The following is a 20,855-nucleotide window of genomic DNA, read 5'->3' as shown; positions in this document are numbered from 1 at the left end:
GTTAATTTAAAATTTAAAATTTTCATACATTTTGATGCATCATTATCACAAACTAAGATTATATTAGGTAATATTAGGTTGGGGTAGGTTATGTTCGGTCTACAAAGAATGTTGTAAAATCTCATGACAGCATCTGCGGCACATTTACCGCTATATTTATTGGTTGCTAATGGATAATATGTAAACATCTCTTTGTTTTTATAGGTTACTGCTCGAATATTGAGTAAAATCTCACGTGAAAATGGCTGCAATAGACCACGGTACTCCATTGAGGTCTGTCCTAAAATTGAACCATGCAGAAGTTTCAGAATTAGTGAAGGATGTTCCGCAGACAGAAAAAGAGGAAGTTCAATATTTTGTGTCGAAAATAATCAAACACGAAGCTTATGGAAATCCGTAAGTATTTTGTAAGTGTTGTGTGTACGTACGGAAAGTTTTTGCAGTTGAATAATATTATTAATAGGTAGCTTAGAGCAGTAACTGCCGATCGCGTTGAATGCGGGTTAAACATTAAAAATGTCAATTTTATGGCAATAAATAATTTAACCTGTAGGTACATAATTGTCACCTTTTTGACAATTGCACTACCTACTATAAAGGGCCCCATACATGATCAGTTTTACCTTCAGTTTTGCCGATGGAAATCCGTACCATGTGGGTATTTTTGCCTCGAGGTCAATAAGCATACGGCGGCCGGAGCGACTGAAGCGATTCAATTAGATTCGCCTGACCGGATTGTGTGTGGCAAATCCCTTCAATCGGTGCTCGAGCAGCAGCCTTGTGGGACTTGTGCGTGATACTATTGATCACGTTGTGTGTGTTTGACAAACGGCGTCGTAGTCCAAAGACTTTTTATTTGAATCCATTGAGTTATCTAAAATACTAGAACCATACTGGTTCATAAAATCAAAATATGTACTACTAGTACAATAAAGGAAATCGTGACGATCGTTATGATTTGCTTTTGAATAAAGGTTTGATGATTGAACTGACAACTAATCGTGATACAATCACAAAAAATATAAACAATTTACATACCTAGGTAGTTTATTCAGAAAAGAATTTTAAAAATTTCAAGCGTCTATGGTCTGCTGATCAAGTTGATAAACCTAAACTATGGTATTATAATGAACTCATATTTCTGAAAGACCAAGAAGAGTCCCTGGACTCAACTTCGAGTATAGATATTTTCCTCCCATATTGTTCTCTTTTTGTTTTATCCCCCTTGTATCAGTGCTAAGATGGTGTAACATATTAGTTCAGTCTCATCCATATGCACGTTCACTCCTTGCAATAGATCAATCGGAACTGACACGATTACATCGTGTATGTCCACGCCTGTTCAGTTTGGCCTTTCCATGTATGGGGGTCTTAATGGTTACTACTGCTCAGAAAAGAAAGGCAAAGGTAAAGCAACTCCAACAGAATGCAAGCATTGAACGGGTGGCATTTTACAGACATTTCACAGTGTCACCAATTCTGACAAGCATTCGTTCCTATCATGCAGAGATTTGATTGCGGCGAAGATCTCACTAAGGAACCTTATCTCTTCTCTCCATTTGTCTGTCTCTAATTGGTGGACTGTAATTTTCTACAAAGCTATGCAAACAACAGAGACACAAGTAGTTTTGCTTGAATAGTCATATGAAATATGGTCTCTTATTAATTGCGAACTCATTGTTAATAATTCTCATTTGCTACTTGAATCATAAGCCTTTATTTTCAACTTTCCTCTGGAATATATTAAATTACGATTTCCTAGTTTGAATAGTAGTTTTGTTTTCGTTTTCAGATACGATTGGTCGGTGAATGATTTTGAGTTGGGCGTGGGTCTGGGCAAAGGAAAATTTGGCCGAGTGTTCTGCGCACGAGAGCGTCGTACTGGTCATCTAGTGGCCATCAAAACACTCTTCAAGTCGGAGCTCGTCAAAAACAATGTGGAGCGACAAGTCCTTCGTGAGATTGAGATCCAGTCACATTTAAAGTAAGCGGACACTTACCTTTTATTAACTTTTCATATAGTTCTCTCGCTACTGTTAAGAGTACTGGTTGGAGGGTGTTGTATCGTATGAATTTGACATGATGATTAAATTGGAATAATCCATACAGCTCCCTGATTACAAATCGTTCTACAACGAGAAGACAAACATGATTGCGGACCAGTAATAGGGTAAAGTCAAGGGTCTTTTTTTGTATACAATAATGGATGGGAGACTCGAGGAATGACCTATGTCTGGTGAATCAATTGACTTAACTGTTTTGAACTATTCGTCAGATGTATTTGACATGGAGTCACATTTAAGTGCCTTATTTTTCATGACTAGTTTGAAAATGCAGGCAACACAAAAATAATGGGGATGGGTTGCCTTCTAGATTGAAAGCTGGCCGATTTCTTCCTGTTGAAATCTCCCTATTGATTATTACAACCAAAAAAGAGCATGGATGGATAGAAGGATCTTGAAGATTGGTTCAAAACTAAATGGGCTCCAGACGTAGGAGATTTTTTGAAAAGTAAGGGGTTGCCACAGAAAACAGTGCTGTTATTAGATAGTGCTCCTCATCCAAATGAAAGCATATTGAAGACGGACGAAGGCCTTATGCTTGCAAAATTTTTACAACCTAATGTTACATCTTCAATTCAACCCATGGATCAAGGGGATCTCATTAATAAAACGACATTATAATAATGGCCTTAAAAGCCTTTTGAAGATGACGATATTATTAAATTCTGGAAAAAAATGACAATACATGGGGTAACTCAATTTTGGTACAAAATGAAGCCAATAACACTCGTTGGAGTGGTTAGAATATGATTCATGTGATCCAGGTTTTCAAATAATGAGTGACGCACATCAAAACACGGCACTGACTTCTGTTGACAATTTATTGTAGTACATCGACATATTATATACAATATATCGACCATATCCGATCTTAATAAGATCATAATAATTGTATTCACAGATTTTTGTTTTTACGAGAAATGGATGTTGAAATTGAAAAACAATATATGTTTTTGCCAGACCCAGGATTCGAACCTGGGACTCATGACGTTATAACCCGACGCTTCAGCAGCGCGGCCATCGTAGGCGGTCGAAATTCGAATATAATGATATAATAGCTCTTCGGAAAATTCGAACGGATATTAGAAAATGACTAAAAGATTCCTGCAAACAAACCAAAATCACAGATTTTCATAATAAATAATGCGTATTAAACGTGTTAAAATAATTGTCTGCTTTAGAAATGTGTAATATATTGATACCGTCTAAACCATGGCATCCTCAGAGGATCCAAGGCCATGAGGCCTGAATCATCATTGGGCGGATTCATGCAAACATGAGTAGATCGACTGCGAGACCGTTTTCGGTTGACCGATTTTCTAGCCCGTAAGCTTAGATGTATGAAAATTTATAGTCACCCTTTTGCAACTTCAACAAACAGAATCATTCTAGCCCTTAATGTATGTAAAATCCTGCATTTTTTTATACCTACATTAATTCTAGAAGCAAGCGAAGTAAAACCTAGCGTCATTATAAATTTTATACTTATTCAATACAAGCAAGCTGTAATTTTAAAGCCAATAAATGTTAATTGATTTTGTAGTTACCTAGATAACTTAAAAAAATCGTCAGCACAACACTTTAGATGCCTAAAATAATAATTATTAATATCATTTTTTAATATTATTACATTAGCCTTCATCCAATTTTGACCAATATTAAAATTCGTATACTTATATAAATATTAGAAGCAAAGTTCCCAGCCATACAATGTACCTAATACTTAGTATATTTTTAGTCTTAACTCTAAACTGTTTTTATATTATTTTGTAAAAATATGTCTATTGTCTGATCGATTTTGTCTAGCAATGAAGGGTATACTTTGAAACCCAAGTACCTGCAAGCTTTGGGTTGAAAAGCGCGCCCTTGGTCATTTCCAGCGAAAGAATTTTGCAGATTGTGATATTTTTTTGTTGTTTTTCGAGAGTTGGCTGAAGCCTCGCAGACAAACAAAAGGACATTCGGTCTGCGACCCTTGACGGCGTCGGCCGCGTGGCCGGCGTTCCAGCTAAATTTACCTATTTTATAAATATTCATTTTATACGCTGTACATCTTAGATTAAAGAATACTGTAACTGTAAAATGTATTTTGCCAAATAAAACACCCTGTTTTCGCCGTAATTCCGCGTTGTCAATCAAGCATGCATGTCCCCGAAAGGAGAAGCCAGCAGACATCACCTTGACATTCCAGGGTCCAGCGCATCCTACGCCCCCCCCCCCCCCCTCTTTTCGAATGTGACAATATATAGTATTTTAAACATAGTTCGGATTATCCGTGTTTTTCGTTTATCCGTGCCGGCTCTCCCCACTATTTACCCGGATAATCAGGGGTGCTACTGTATGTGATAATATATTATAATAAATAAAATCATGGATTTTCAGGCACCCGCACATTTTGAGCCTATACACGTGGTTCCACGATGAAAGAAAGATTTATATGGTATTAGAGTTTGCAGCGAACGGAGAATTATACAATTTCTTGAAAAGGGCACCGAATAAAAGATTTTCTGACAAATCTTCGGCAAGATATACATATCAGGTAAAGAATCATGTTCATTCATTTTACTTATTTTCTTTTTATGGTGCTAGTCTCAACAGTCAACACCTTAAAGATGACTTTTGATTAGGCGAATTTTGTTTAACTTTGATATGGCACTACTTTTATATAATATATTTGTCTTGACCAAGCATGTTATAGCATTTGCGATGCCTATTTGTAATTAATGTTCTTTTTAGCACCCTCAAGTAAGTATTATTTGTAACACAAAAGCATAAACAAAATCGTCAACCATTTCCAGTCTTTGAATTGCATCGTTATTGATCTCACTCTCACTCTCAAATATTATATAATAACGCACTTCGAGGACCGGAGACTGCTGTGATTGTAAAATGGAAATATATCAATAATTGTATTGTCAATATCAGATCGCGAGCGCCTTGGATTATTGCCATAAAAACAAAGTCATCCATCGAGATATCAAACCGGAGAACATTCTTGTAGCGGGCGATGGTTCCTTGAAATTAGCTGATTTTGGATGGTCAGTCCACGCTCCATCCGACAGGTATGATTCTGTTTATTATCAGAAAAGTGGTCATTTTAGTATCTCTCGATATTGCCTGGAGAGAATTTTAATTCTGGGATTGCGGTATTTTCTTGATATTTTCTCCGATCACATAATCCTGAGGTTAGACAGAAACAAAGTAAAATTTTACCCAAAAAAAAATTTTTAAAGCAGTACCTATGAATTAACAATGAATAAAAAAAATTCAACAAATTACATCGGTAGCACTTTTTTTACAATGTAAGCAGTTTTATAATACTGCATACTTTTATGGCGCCTGTACACGTGCATGGATTTACTGCCAGCAATAGCAATTAATTACCACTTTTAAAATGCATGTTAATTACATCGATAGCCTGGTCATTACGCGCCAGGTGCGTCTTCAGCGTCCAAAGTATTAAACTGACAATAACTGTTTATACATTCACGCAAGTTACTACTGTTGCGTGAAAATTCAGAAGCTGCTGAACTTTTTGATCCTTACATGCAGTGTTTACATTTGTATTTTATTGTTATTGTCACGAGAATACGTACTACCAGTAGTCAATCCATGCATGTGTAAACAGGCTATTAATACTGTAATTTCAAGAAAATTAGAATCGATAAACAAACTTTTTAAAATTACATTCTTTTATTTGACAAGTATATTATGTTCATTTTCACAATAATTGAGTAGCTTAGTTTCAAAGTGGACCATAAGCCATTTACAAAATTTTCTAGGAGACTCACAAACATGTGTAATAAAAGAAGATATAATTAAGAAGAAGAAGATGGTTGTACTAATTCAAAAACCTTTGCGGGTGTTACCACAACAACTGACGAAGGTTTCATCGCAATCGGATGAATGGTATAGGAACCTCAGTGGCGCACCCAGGATTTAATATTGGGGGGAGGCCCAAAGACGAGAATGTAAATTAGTCCCATAGGCTCTTTTTCTTCTTCACAGCCCAATTTCTTGTTTATCGGTCTTTTGTCTATTGCACTCGGTGTACCTACACATTGGTCCCCACATCCTGAAACAGGCCCTCAGGCTAGGATATTTGGTGGTCCCCCTACCTACCGCTAAGATTAAAGGCAGTGTGAAACACTACATTAACGTTTTTCAAATTGTGTTTTAGTTAAATTAAGGGTACTTATACAGTGAATTATTGGCGATTTTTAATACATCTACTTTAATAACAAAGCTGTCGAGTATGGACACATAATAATCAAAAAATATATTGCACAATTATATAATTTTAAATGTTCATGGCCATGAAGTATAATAGCGCCACAGGCGACTTTTTTACTATTAAAGCTAATTTATGATGTGTTTATCTCACTTATCTGGTCAACCCGACACGCCGGGCCCCCCACAGCCCGGGCCCCCAGGCTAGAGCCCTGTCAGCCCTCCCCAGCCATGATGTACACCAATCTGGAATTTTGGGTGGATACCGAGAATTTTTTGACAGTTCCATTAGGGATTGGGTTTCTAGAAAATCTGACATTAGTGTTTCGAAATTTTTGTGTTAGAAATTAAAATCTAAGAAATTTTTCTAAAAAGGGTGCTGGAGAATTACAAATCATTTTTTGCTGTCTTTTTATTTGTCTAAGCCCAAAGGTATAGTTTATTGGCTTTCAATTTCAATGTTTAAAATCATTCTGATAATTTTAATGTTTCGGGGGTGCCAGGGCCCCTTGCCCCCCCCCCCCCTGGGTGCGCCACTGGTGAAAAGTGTCCGTTTTTCATATAACATACCAAACTGTAAACTCAAAAATCTCTGAGAAAAATCTTTTGGTGGATTTTTTGAAAAGAGCATCACTTGCACTACAATAATCAATTAAAACATGAATATAGTGGGAGGTGGCATTTGGCCTACTTTGATACTAAGCTACTCAATTATTTAAAAATTAAACCTGAAATTGCAGCGTTTTCCATGTTGAGATTATGGGGTCAAGAAACTATGTATGTATGTAGAATTGTAAACCCTAGTCAGTCATATCACTCTATTTTGTGAATATTTATATTATAATACTGCCAGCCAATTTTTACTAGGTGGACACTTAATAGGACATAAATCCCTTAAAAAAATATGAAATAGGAACAGAATGATAAATATTTGTGAAAATTTACCAAATTAACATGTTTCTCGAGTTTATCGTGAATATTTTCACACTAAAATGATAAATATTGTTTAGAAAATATACACAAAGAAAACCGTGAGGTATGGGGCGCAATGAACATTTGAATTCCCACCCCATCTACACAATTATCACTCGGAATTTTACCAACTATCCCTTTCCACATTACATAGATCCTTTTCTACCCCCACCCCAACACACAGTATTCAATAATTTCATATCTATATAAACTGGAATCTAAACTTCAATATTCATATTTGACTGACTGTGACGGCTAGTGGTGCAACACATCGCAATGACTGGTGGGTGAACATAACCACCAGACGTTTTGACATGTATATAATTAAGTGATAAATATGTATATCGTCAATTCAGTTTTCAAAACTATAGAGTTACCATTTTATCATATAAGCAGTGATCTGCAGAATTACAAATCGATCCGCTCTTTCATGTACATATCTATACCCCCAATCTCCTCATCATTTACAATACACAGCAATATCAAATAGCAGTCATGATATTATGTTGGCTGTAGAATAGTTATTAATTTTATTATACGTATCTTCGTCTAGACGCAAGACAATGTGCGGCACCTTGGACTATCTACCACCGGAGATGGTCAACAGAAAAGTGTACGACTTGGGGGTAGACCAATGGTGCTTGGGAATTCTGGCTTACGAGTTCCTGGTCGGAAAGCCTCCATTCGAGAGTGAATCAACCAACGAGACCTATGACAAAATCGTAAGGATCAATATCATGTACCCTGAATGGATTACACCGCCTGCCAAGGACTTCGTTGCGAGGGTAATTTACTCTTGATAACATTTTTTTAATGGAAGTACATAATATGCTTGTTGAATTAATCGGTCTCTTTCTCGGCTCTTTCCTGTTCTGTCGCGCTCGCTGACGAAGCAGTTGCAAATAGTCTGACTTTTTAACCAGTGCGCTCAGAAGTTGCATACACCTTTGAAACTAAAGATGAAAGAAAGACAATTTTAATGTTTGTAATTTTTTATTTTTTCAGTATTATGGAATTCTAAATTTTCAAACTCTTGCAATCTTTTTTTCGTGACGTGTTCAAACAGGAAATACACACAACGCCTTGCACCACGCGCATAAGTTAAGCGGTCGGACTAAACATATACGATTACTAAATATTATATCACTTTTCCGTATTGTTGCACTCAAACCAAAAACACGACCAAGTCGTACACTCGCGAACAAACAAATGTGATAGTTTAAAACAAACGAACAAAAACACAGAAATAGAGCCAGAGCATTCGCTCGCAGTGTTCTATATTCTAGCTCTTTTAGTACTTGTTTTGTGGATATTGTTCACTGGGCGTTTACACCAGGCGAACAGGAACAGAATCCTCTAGTTCTCGATCTATGTTATTGTTTGTTTAGTCTAAATGCACCTTTATATGCGAACAAATCAATTCACCACTAAGAACCGCATGAGAATAATCATTTATGTATTTTTTAAATCCATTATTTTCAGCTTCTGCAATTCGAAAGCAGGAAAAGAATGTCACTCAAGGACGCGATGAGACACAATTGGATACGACAATACATGTGAATTGCCAACAACACACAAATTATGTTACAAGTCTTTTCGTGTTTGACAATTTATTGACCTCTGTCTGTTCTTTTAGATTCATGTACAGTAAAACCTCGTTAATACGAATTCAACGGGACCGAAAATCGAAAAAAAAATCGAATTACGAATTGTATGGGGTGGAAAATTTTTTTCTGATTTTCATTAATATCGTTTACGATCAGAGCTGTGCCTACCAAATTTCCGGTTCTGTGTGTGTTAATGGGTCATAAAATGTCAGGATTATTTTTATTACTTTCTTAAAATAAGTAATTTATGATGTTTTAAGAAAAGTCAGTCATGATTTTCAATGACTGACTCATGAAATAGTGTACTTTATTACGATTTATTGAATATTTTTATATGCCAGGACTCGGAAATAATTTTGAATTACGAAATTCGAATTATTTTCGCGAAAATGTCGAATTACGGCGAATTTCGAATTATCCGTGTTCTCATTAACGAGGTTTTGCTGTAGTGAGATTTATAATTCTAGCCCTATTTGTGTATTCAATACAGTATTAATATGAGAATGGAAGTGCCATTAAAAATAAACATAGATTTTTAAATTTGTGACCGCACATGTCATTTGTTATTCAGAACATTCATTGGTATAGCTTAGTTTAAGTTATCATTTCCCATGTATTATTACATTAGCTTATTAACGTTATTGTAATTTAAGTATATATTTATTATATTAAGACTATTAAAACAAAATTTGTTCGTTTTATTGTCCATTGAAATCAAGGATGTTGAAGAAAAACCAATGAGGATGGGGAACCTTTCATATAAATGTAATATGAAAGTGATACTAACAAAATGTAACTAAAACTAAAAATATTTATCATAATTTGGATTGTTGAACAGTATTTTTTAAGCTACCTAACCTAACCTAACTCATCTATCAAAATCAATGCATTCCCTATGGCAAGATAGCTGGAAATATTGATTTGCAATAGCATTTTAAAACTTTCATATACATTACCTCAAACTGGCGTAAACAGCATTTATATTTTTACTAGAACAACAACGTCTTCGCCTAAAATAAAGTTTATTTTTGATTTTGATAATAACTGAAAATACGGTATATTTAACAATATTTAAGTAACTCGTTTGTCGACATTCTCATAGATATCTGCGAATTGCGGATATCTATGAGAATGTCGGCGAATTGAAAGGTGCCCTGGCGGTGGGTAAGACGGAAGAGCTTGGCAAAATTGTAAAGTTCTTTAACAGAATAGGAGTGAGGACCTGATCAGCGGATTCCCTTCTAAAATAGAAGAGGCGATATGACAGCGAGTCGTAGTCAAAGCCTCGGTAAAATCACAAAAAAAAAATAATTTTTGAATGTTGACAATAAAATCTGCATGACAATATTTGTCATTTTAAAAAGCAACACGATAAAATAATATTATTTTTTGTAGTCAAAGTAGGTAGGTAGGTACTTACTGACTTTAAAATAATTCGTCTCTGTTCTGGCAGAACACACTAACTGGAGAATACTAGTTTTGAGTAATTTGACTTTGAAGTTGTTAAAATGTTTGAAATGGTCTATCATGTGAGTTTATTAAGTAATCGTAAAAACGATGACTTTAAAATAAAGATTGTTTATTTATTAAGAAGGTTTCCAGACAGTAAAGTTTGAAATAAGGAACATTTTGGTATAACTAACTCAATATGTAATTTTTTCGAATTAGTGTCTTCTGCCAGAACAGTGACGATATTATCTATTCTGTATAACAAAATCAATAAAAATACTCTAAGAAAGTAAACATGACAGACCCGTCAGTATAAGCACTCTATAGCAGTGGTTCCCAAAGTTGACTGGGCTCCGACCCATCTAACAAAAATTTCCAATCTTGGGACCCACCTCTTAGCTGTCTTAGAGAAAAGAGGGCATAAATATTGGTAATGCTCAGATTCTAGTGGCGAGTCGTGGAACTACTTAATGCTGTCTTATTTGTTCTAATTGAAATAAAAAAATATTTTTTATAAGTTTTACCAATATGAATGAAAGACTGTTGAAATAAGAAACACAACTTAAATAAAAAAAAATTATTACTTAAATACCTACACCTGCAAGGTTTTTTTACAAAGTTATTTCAATGGGAAAGATGTATTTGTTTCTTATTTTTCTTCATTAAAGATTTAGCATCAACTTCAACTTTAGTTACTTTTAATCGCAGTGAGTTTGATATATCCAATTTATTTCGGTATTTAGTTTTAATGTTAACCATAGCCGAAAATCCGACCTCACATAGATATGAGGTAGTAAAGAGGAGGAAGACTTTCATAGCTTCATCGAACAGGCAAGGGTAATTATCAGCAACTGAGAGCCAGAATTTTGTAACTAAAGTTTATTTCAATTTTTAGGAATTATAAATAGCGGAATGAAATATCAAATTTATCACTTCCTATTTTTTTTAATTCATGTATACAGTGGCAGAGGGCCCACTCAATATTCGCTCGCGACCCATAGTTTGGGAAACCATGCTCTATAGAATAATGATAGGTCACCCATAGACAGCGGTAGAGGCAGGAGAGGTAAGACCACTGATTGACGGAAAGTTTCCGAATGCTTCGGCTTGTACTTAAGTCGGCTTTGATACAGGTGATTATATTTCAGCTTATACGCCACTAACAAGCTGCACAAACTTTGAAAAATAAAAATAATGGATTATCTTTGACGTAATTTAATATACATAAACTTGCTTTACTATTATTACGCTTTTTGCCTATTAGTAGTAAATAGGTTTTTTATTTTATATATTTTTCTGTTGGTAATTAGGTAGGTAATTGAGATCCCCGGGGTTCCAGCGGCTAGCTCAGGTGTCCATCGAACCCCGGATTCACAAAAAAAAAGAAATTCAAACGGTTGGAGTATAAATAAAACACGGTCTTTCGTGCTCGTAACGTGGTCTTCTTATATTTTCTTAATTTTTAGTTTTACAAATTATATTTGGGATTTTTACAGTGGTAGTCGTCAGGTCCGTACCTATCGGAAAGGGGACGCTTACTAACATCCTTTTTTCTTTCTTTTTAAATTCCTCGTACCGACGCCATCCAGCAAAAAAAGGGACTCTCGTGATTGGCCAAATTTTATCGCGTGATCTTTGATTCGGCGAATCACGAGCCTGACCCTGGCGCCGGCGCGCGAGGATTTCATGCACAATGCGCGGCAAAATTTATTATTTTTGAATCCTTATATTTAGACTTAAAATTATCTCTTTCATCCATCATCATTTTTACTTTTTAAATAAAAAAAAAAAAATACTTACGTGGTTGAGCAAGGAATCAGATTAGATGTTTTATGAAGCCGTTTCTAGAGGTCAGGGTTACGTTTCGACTTAAGCTACTAAATGATTATTTTACACCGGGAGAAGCCCGCCTGTAACGGGTGTATCATTCGCCCCATCTGGATTAAAGTCGAAAGGTACGCCCTGATCTCATCGGCCACCCATCCAATTCCTTGTTCATCCGTTAAGTACATGGCATGATAACAGTTTATATAAAAAAAATTCAACTAAAATTAACTATTCTAACAAAAAAAAAAAAAACAACTAACTTTACGTATTGTTTCTATATTTATTTTAATTACTATTTTCCTGCTCAAAGCAATGCTCCTGAATAAGTCAGAGTTTGATTTATTTTCCTTTCTTATTATCATTTGTCATAATTTATTATTATTTTATTTTTTTCCTGTAATGTCATGCGTTTATTTTGTTTTCGTAATGTTTTTGTTATTCTTCTCGTTCTTTTATACTAGTCAGCGGAGGGGTCGCGAAGCTGCAGTCTTTGACTCTCGCGCTTTCCAATCTTTCTTTTGTATTCCTAGGGGCTACATTTGTAGACGTTTGGCCCTCGTTCGGAATTATTATTTCGTGTTATGTTTTTCTTCTTCTGGTGCAATAGGAGCGTACCTCGTTTGGCGTCGTCTGCCTTTGCAACCAGGGCGTGGTAGTGGCGTTACTATTGAGCCAGGCTCGTTCCGAGCAGCGGATATCTTCCTGTGGAAAGTTTTCCACTGATCTGCTGGTCTCTGGAGTATCACCTCATAGATGGACAGGTACTGTGTCTCCATCTGTTCCTATTACTGCGGGCAAGGCATCGTATAGCGGTACAACGGCCAGGCTCGTTGACGGCGGCACGGCTCTCCCACAGGTAATAGGATGGATGTTTACAATAAGTATCCTTTTCCCTTTCTTTTTTTTTTTTGATGGTTACACTTCGGAAGTACCTCTTGTTGTTTCACGATATCTTTCAGGCGTCACGTCCCTAGTCTCTCCATGAACCTGCGCGAGAAAGGAGAGTGCGCACTCTCCACACCATCAAGCTTTGGTATCATGAATTTTCGGCTACGCTGCCTTTGGATGCGCTTACTTCAAGAGGTGGCTCCCTTTGTGCTTCCAAATTGTCTTCATCTGTATTTATTCTTTTTCTTTCTTTAGTAATTTATTCGTTCATTAGACTTCCTGTACTTTAAATTTATTCGAGTTTACTTTATTAATTACTCCTACCCCATACATTAAATAGCTACTAATTTTATATAAAATCTTCCCATTGTACTTATGGTACTTACTATCACTTTTAATATTTTACCCTAATACCCATAATTATTTTGCAACATTGTATTGACTGTATAAATCACATTGATATTAAAAATTGAAATATTCCACCCTCTCATTATATTTATTTCTGAATCAGTACACTTAAAACTGTGTAATTAACTTTATTTTTAGTGAAACCCATTTTATTAAAAAAAAAAAAAATTGTTGTTTCGATTTACGCGCCCGACATCCTATTCCAAGGCGCGCCGCGCCGATTTGCGGTGCCTCTCACGTTTTGTTATTATTATTGAAACCCCGTTGAGAAATTTACGGCTTATTGACTCATCTTTTTTTTTTTTTTATCACAGGCATACAATCTCTACTTTCATCCTCTTATACCTAATTTTAACTTATTAAAATTTAACATAACTTTCGTCGAGTGATGCCTTATTATTCCCGTTCCGTTTTCGCTGTGTTAAATTTACGATTGGTAATTTGTAAAGAAATAATAGTGACGGTCGTATACTATTTTCTTCGTTTCTCTTTGGATTCAAATTATTAACACGGCGTAACTTTGAAACAGGTTTCGCGCTACTGTAGAATATCCTCTTTCCCGTTTATAAAATTGTTTGCGATTTTCAATGTTAATGTTTTCGAATTCATTCATATTTACTTTATTTGAACGGAAAGAATTGGCGTCACTTTGCGAAGCGTTATTTTTAGAACTAGAATGTACATTTTTCTTACTAACGAACTTAAGATTATAGGGCTCAGAAAGTGGGTCCTTAATTAACTTTTTATCCGTAATTAGAAGAATTTCCGGATATTTACGATTATTATCTTCACTTTTAACTACACTGTTTACACTGAAACTTCCAACAGCAACTCGGCGTTCACCCTTGACTAGAGGGTTGGCGACTGGTCCTGCTTCATCTCCTCGTGGTCGACCCTGCGCCCGTACAGCTTCTTCGATTCATCTCAGCTTGCGCGCCTTCTCAGCGAGGCTCCCTAGCCTCGCGTTTCCTTTTTCTCTCCTCACCGAACATCCCGTGGTCGACTAGGGTACACATGTTAGTGATACCCTAGGAAAATCGGCATTTTGCTCGCCGTTTTTCGTCGTGAGTGGGCCGTGGCCTCTACGAGCCCTCCTCGCTGGATACCGTCGATGATGTGTCTGGTCTCCATAGGTGGGATTTGTGCAGCCATTCGTCGTACTGGAGACGCGCTGGTGCTACGGTCTACAGCACGACGCTAGGCGCGGTCAGCTCCGTATGTGGACTGTCTTTGAACACCAGAGGGCCCTCCCGGTTTGATGTTGGAGACAGCACTTCTTCTTCGATAAGGGTTACGTCGGAGTCCGCTTTTTAGTTAACCATTTCTTGGTTGTTCCGGCTCCTGGATCGTAAACTTTTATTTAGCGTTCGCGGGCGTAAATTTTATTTCGCGGGTTCGGAAGAATCCATGCGATTCTTCGAGCTTCACGTTGCCAAGGGCGCCATTGAGATCCCCGGGGTTCCAGCGGCTAGCTCAGGTGTCCATCGAACCCCGGATTCACAAAAAAAAAGAAATTCAAACGGTTGGAGTATAAATAAAACACGGTCTTTCGTGCTCGTAACGTGGTCTTCTTATATTTTCTTAATTTTTAGTTTTACAAATTATATTTGGGATTTTTACAGTGGTAGTCGTCAGGTCCGTACCTATCGGAAAGGGGACGCTTACTAACATCCTTTTTTCTTTCTTTTTAAATTCCTCGTACCGACGCCATCCAGCAAAAAAAGGGACTCTCGTGATTGGCCAAATTTTATCGCGTGATCTTTGATTCGGCGAATCACGAGCCTGACCCTGGCGCCGGCGCGCGAGGATTTCATGCACAATGCGCGGCAAAATTTATTATTTTTGAATCCTTATATTTAGACTTAAAATTATCTCTTTCATCCATCATCATTTTTACTTTTTAAAAAAAAAAAAAAAAATACTTACGTGGTTGAGCAAGGAATCAGATTAGATGTTTTATGAAGCCGTTTCTAGAGGTCAGGGTTACGTTTCGACTTAAGCTACTAAATGATTATTTTACACCGGGAGAAGCCCGCCTGTAACAGGGGTGTATCATAATGTATTTATTAAGGCTAGCGCAAAATAATCGCTTAGTAAGGAGTACGCCGCTGATTATAGAATTATATAGTTGCATATATATATATATAAATATGTATTTGTTGGCAAAGTGTAATCAATAATCATTCAGTCCTGACGACGTGATGGTCCACCGTACACAGCCTATTCTGGGGGTGTCAGCATGACGTGCTTGCCCTCATGGGACGTCACTGTATCGGCCTTCTAATGCGCTGCTTTCACCTAGTCATCGGCATGCGATTTGTTGCTCTTTCCAAAACATGATCAAAGCATTGCAATATCAGAGATCACACAACTAAATTAACAATGTGAAAAGAAATGGTCTTTAAAAATTATTGTGTCCATTAGAGCAGTGCTCCGCAACCTTTTCTCACCCATGGCACACCAAAGGTATTCCCAGAATTCCGCGGCACACTACAGGTAAAAAGATTTATACATCGAAATATGGACCCCACATGCTGAAGCGGCCCCCCTACCTATCGCTAAGGTTAAAGACAGTGTGATACTCTAAAGTAGGTAGTGTTTTTCAAATGGTGTTTGACGTAAAATTAATGATATTCATTGTATGTTTAGCTATTTTTTGTATTTATTAATACAAACACTCCCCAATCACATATTTAACACGTTGATCGCCATGGGGGTCACCGGCATTGGATTACGTTAAGGGGGCCATGGGGGTCACCGGCAAAGAAGACCTGCCTTAGAGTTGTTCTACAGCGCTGGCGGGCACGCGCGCACTGCATTTTTCGATATGCAGTGACCGGCATGGCCCTTCTGTATATTACTGCCACTTGGCCTGAAAATATGTCTTCCCAGTCACAAAATATAGGCTCACTAATGTAAAGAATGTACATAATGAAAAAAAAAGTTTTCCTTTTAAATTGTAAATGTGTTTTTATTGATATAAAAATATATATTAAATAGATTATAAAAATGTAAGTTATAAAAAATGTGTAAATAATAAAAAAATAGAATTACAAAAATGATTATAAGGTATGTATACCTATATTTCCAGTTTATGTGTATCCAGGTATTATACTACCCAATTTGAAAACTTTTATTCCGTATTTGTGCCTTTTCTGTTTATTATACTATCTAAATCTAAATATAATTCGACCGCGAAATGGCACCATGCTCTCGTCAACACATATGGACAGGTGACCGGCGAAATGGCCGGCCCGGCGCAATAGAATAAAATAACTTGTTGGCGCCGCGACGGACACATGTGGCCGGCACATCATAAAAACCAATATTTACATAAAAAAAATCATCAAAATGAAAAAAAAACATTATATTCTTTCATAACCTATCAAATAATACCTTAGAAACAAATAATCATTTTTTAACTATTTTATGTAAAACTAGTTGGCGATCAATGTGTTAAAAATATTAGTATCAGCGTACTTAGTAATATAGTGCCGCAGGCGACTTTTTTTTAACCATTAGAGAAAATTTGTAGTTTGTGTATATCTCACTTATCTGGTTGATCTGCCACGCCCCCCCTGAGCCTGGCCCTCCAGACTAGAGCTCTGACGAAAGAGAAACCCAAAGTTCTTATCACCCGTCAAGTATGACTGCTTATCATTTTTAATTATAGCTTGAGTTGAAAAAAGTTGCTCACATAGGTATATGTCATATAAATTGGGAGCTGAACTGCGATAGCCTTGTCGGAAATCCGAGGATATTCTTTATTAACCGAAATCCACAAAATACCCAATGGAACATCGGCGAAATTCATTGTTAGCGTCACGTCGTTCCTCAATTCAACAAAATTCCTCACGAATATAATTATAGTGCTTCTATAGAATTTCCAGCATTGGTTGCAAAAGGGTTTCGAATCCAGTCGTATTGATTGTATGAAAGTAATGATGAAATTTCTTTTGCAGCAAAGTTATAAGTTTTTGGGCTGGACCCAAAATTAATTGCTTGTTTTCAATGGTAGCGAATTTATTTAATATGCTTATGGTAGTGAAGCATATCAATATATTTTCATTCTGACCTTGCATTTTTTTTATTAATTTTATTCAGGTGCTCAAATATATTACCAGCCATGCACGCAGATTTGGCCATTAAGTATTGTATAATATACAAAATTATTTGCATTTTTTGACATATTGCGCCGAGCACACCTAGCATTGTCTCGGGGCACACCGGTTGCGGAGCACTGCACTAGAGGAGGGAAAACTGGTTGATTTTTAAGACTAAGTATACTTACTACCAGTATAAAAAAATACTTAGCACTTGTATTTGAGATATCAGCTTCAATAGAATCACTAAAAATACACAGCTCAGCTTTTTGAAATGTCCCATTTATTATAAAATTTGAAACACATTTAAAATTTATGAGTTGTTTTTATATTAAGTTATAATATTCTTGAATAAACAATGATATTTTTTTTATATTAAACATGTTTTGAGCGGTCATAACAAGCCTGTGCTGCTACACAAAATTTATGACCTATTGTTCATACATAAGATTATGTCATTCGAGTGCATACATTAATAAATTAAAATATACTTACTTATATTCAAGTGCTATCTCGCTTGTACACATTTAATGTCAATAGTAGGTATTGAAAGTCTACCAACGAGTGACTGGCGATGATAATATCATCGCATGCGTTTGAACAAGTTTATTGGGCCACACCAAAGATATTGGGGCCACACGTACTGAGTAACTATGGGTAGTTTCATCCGAGACTTGAGTACACAAACTGGTGACAGTATTTCCAACTCACCTCTAGTGTCCACCACTACCTACCGAAAATGTGCTTCATCAAACACTAGTTTGGTTCTCCAACAGAACATACAGTGTTTCCCATTATTAGATTAGTCTATGATTAGACCCCTTGAGTTATGATATTGAGATTAATATCATAACGTAAATAATATAGGTAGGTACCTATTCATCGTTTCATTCACATTACCACAATTTTATCATAATATTTTTGTAGGTATAAAATTAAAAAAAAATATTATTTGACATAGGTACTTATTACCTATCTTAGTATTTCATGCCATTGCAAATAATATCATCAAATTCATGAGACATTCATTTTATTAAAAAAATTTGAATAAAATTTTTAAAATGTACCTACATCAAAGTCCAATCTCTTTGACCTACATCCTATATTTTACCTAAAATAAGTTAACTTGAATCTAATATTTTCACATAGCATTTGAAGATTTTGTATCAACCGAGTTCATAATTTAACCTCTTGAGACCCGAGATAGAACCAGTCATGAGAAAAAATATTTGTGCATTTTTCTGTTCAATAAATATTATTAAGATCACAAAAAAAAATTAAAATATTTTTTTTACTATATATTAACTAAAATCCACTACGTGCACGTGAGTGCATCTCAGGTCACAATAGAGTACAATATTGGATACAGTACAAACAATGAAATGAAAGAAAAACAATGTGATATCCATATAATGATACAATTTTATTAGAAAAATAATACAATAATCATAATAATATAATGGTGATTGGATAATTATATTTAGATTAAAAATATAGTACAATAACGGTCAAAACCCTAAAATACTACACATTAATTAACGCGCACTTCAGGGAATAGGTTTAGGGACAACCATTCTTTGCTTTAGAAGTAGATCTGTGTTTACTCGGTGTGTTATGGAAGCTAATGGTGAAGAGTTTCTTGGATGACCTTGTATCGATGATGATAATGATGGCTAAATGACTTTCATACCAAATCGTAGGGTTTGCAAGTCTGATTTTCCATGACTATGAAGTATTCCAATCACAGTGAATATTTTCTTGCCTATAAGTTTGCATGTACAATGAGCAAACTATTTCATGTCCATGTCCAACAAGTCCATGTCCACAGTGGTCAAAGATCCTCACAGTTTACATGCTTGATGTCCTGTGAAAGCAAACACACCACTGTGAAGATTAATGCGGCTCATCGACTTGTAATCAGTATTTTACAACAGCTGACTGAGTGATGCATATCGTTCTTCGTCTTCTTTGAATCATAACACGTATTGGCCTGAAATAACGAATCGGTGAGGTTGAAGCTGGTAAAAAAGTCATATGTGTAGACGTACAAGGGCAGTTGTTGGGAAGCCAAAGTAACATCACAGCGTTGCATTGAGATTGTATCGTATCTTCATCAGATAGGTAGGATTCACTTCCCCACATGGAGAATAATTTATAGAGCAATTGGAGTCCAGCACCCAATAAACCATATATGGCCATGAACTGAACTCTTCAGCTCAGCATCATTCGTCTTATTAGGCTCAGCGTACTGAAACAATAGAAAATACAATACTATGAATTAATCGATACATTTATTCCTATTTATTAAGTATTCAACACCAGGAATATAAATACTAATGGCCAATAGTATTAATCACTAGGTATATTAAGTATATTAATTATTCTGTCCATCGAATCCTCAATATGGAGATCACAAAGCCCTTTCATCACAAACTGTATCAATTTAATTGGTACTTAATTGATTTTTTAGCAGTGCATGCACTTGCCTAATAAAATGATAAGTTTGATATTTATGACTAAATGATAAAGTAATATAATATGAGCATTGATACCTTATGGTTTCATAAGCCAGGATAGGATCCTGGATTTGATTTTGAAGGATGTATCTCAGCCTCTAGCAGTGAGTAAAGTTCACTGGTTCTCCAGAATAAAGTCATCATCTGGGCCCAGGAGATGAATGTGAACATCATTACTGTCGTCAGGGTTATATCCTCCACCAACTTCGACATCATTATCATTCAAAATATCACCAATATGCTGGCTATTCAAGGATTCGTCTAAATGTAAACAAAAAACATAACCTCAATAAATCAGATATACTAATGTCAAAATATATCACTCTAGACCTGAGTTACTCATGTGTGTACCGAATTTTGAAACTATGATTATAATATTTTACAAAAGTGTAAAGATAATTTAAAGTATACGGAATATTACTATGATTCATTGTGAAACTAAATACATCATTGGTTTTTAATATAAATAAATATTAATATTTAATTAAAAGCACTTACTTGTCAGAGTTGACTTTTTAGCCGCCATTTTTGTCTTGTGCAAATATCCATAACTTCAAAGTCAAAATAACAATTTATTTTAAAACTACATAGGCTAGTGTTTTGCTCTAGTGGTAGAAAAATATACTATCTATACCACTGTAGTCAAATGCGGTTCAAGTATCCATTCAAATCATTACTAAAAAATATATAAATAACGTCCACATATGTGTACCTCAGGACGCAAGAGGTTAATATGTTGATGAAACTAAATTTATTAACCCCCTATTATTATTTTAGTCGGCTGGTAAATAA

General features: G+C 35.7%; 1 protein-coding gene and 1 long non-coding RNA gene across 2 annotated transcripts; one reads left to right on the top strand and one right to left on the bottom strand.

The window, feature by feature from the left end:
- Positions 1-209: 209 nt before the first annotated feature.
- LOC147065756 (aurora kinase B-like) lies at positions 210-9,551 on the top strand. Its single transcript, XM_085957083.1, has 6 exons — positions 210-396; positions 1,793-1,984; positions 4,446-4,602; positions 4,989-5,125; positions 7,819-8,050; positions 8,748-9,551. Exons 1-6 carry the CDS (start codon positions 242-244, stop codon positions 8,823-8,825), a joined length of 951 nt encoding a protein of 316 aa, XP_085813209.1. The 5' UTR covers positions 210-241; the 3' UTR covers positions 8,826-9,551.
- A 9,190-nt stretch (positions 9,552-18,741) lies between these two features.
- On the bottom strand, positions 18,742-20,732 carry LOC147065755 (uncharacterized). The gene is made up of 3 exons (XR_015071796.1): positions 20,562-20,732; positions 20,100-20,324; positions 18,742-19,795 (listed from the first exon to the last, which is right to left on the bottom strand). It is a non-coding gene; the product is annotated as an uncharacterized LOC147065755 (long non-coding RNA).
- Between the last annotated feature and the right edge of the window lie 123 nt (positions 20,733-20,855).

The sequence above is a fragment of the Rhyacophila brunnea genome, unplaced genomic scaffold (genome assembly GCF_057557595.1).
Source record: "Rhyacophila brunnea isolate RB1 unplaced genomic scaffold, BYU_Rbru_1.0 scaffold_6, whole genome shotgun sequence".
Classification (NCBI taxonomy): Eukaryota; Metazoa; Arthropoda; class Insecta; order Trichoptera; family Rhyacophilidae; genus Rhyacophila; species Rhyacophila brunnea.
This window is presented reverse-complemented; position numbering and strand designations above follow the sequence as displayed.

What these genes read in the sequence shown, in the direction of transcription:
- LOC147065756 (XM_085957083.1), top strand. Translation starts at nt 242, where the DNA reads ATGGCTGCAATAGACCACGGTACTCCATTGAGGTCTGTCCTAAAATTG. An exon ending in CGGCAAGATATACATATCAG is followed by an intron (nt 4,603 to 4,988) that starts GTAAAGAATCAT and finishes TGTCAATATCAG; the next exon opens with ATCGCGAGCGCCTTGGATTA. An exon ending in CCAAGGACTTCGTTGCGAGG is followed by an intron (nt 8,051 to 8,747) that starts GTAATTTACTCT and finishes CATTATTTTCAG; the next exon opens with CTTCTGCAATTCGAAAGCAG.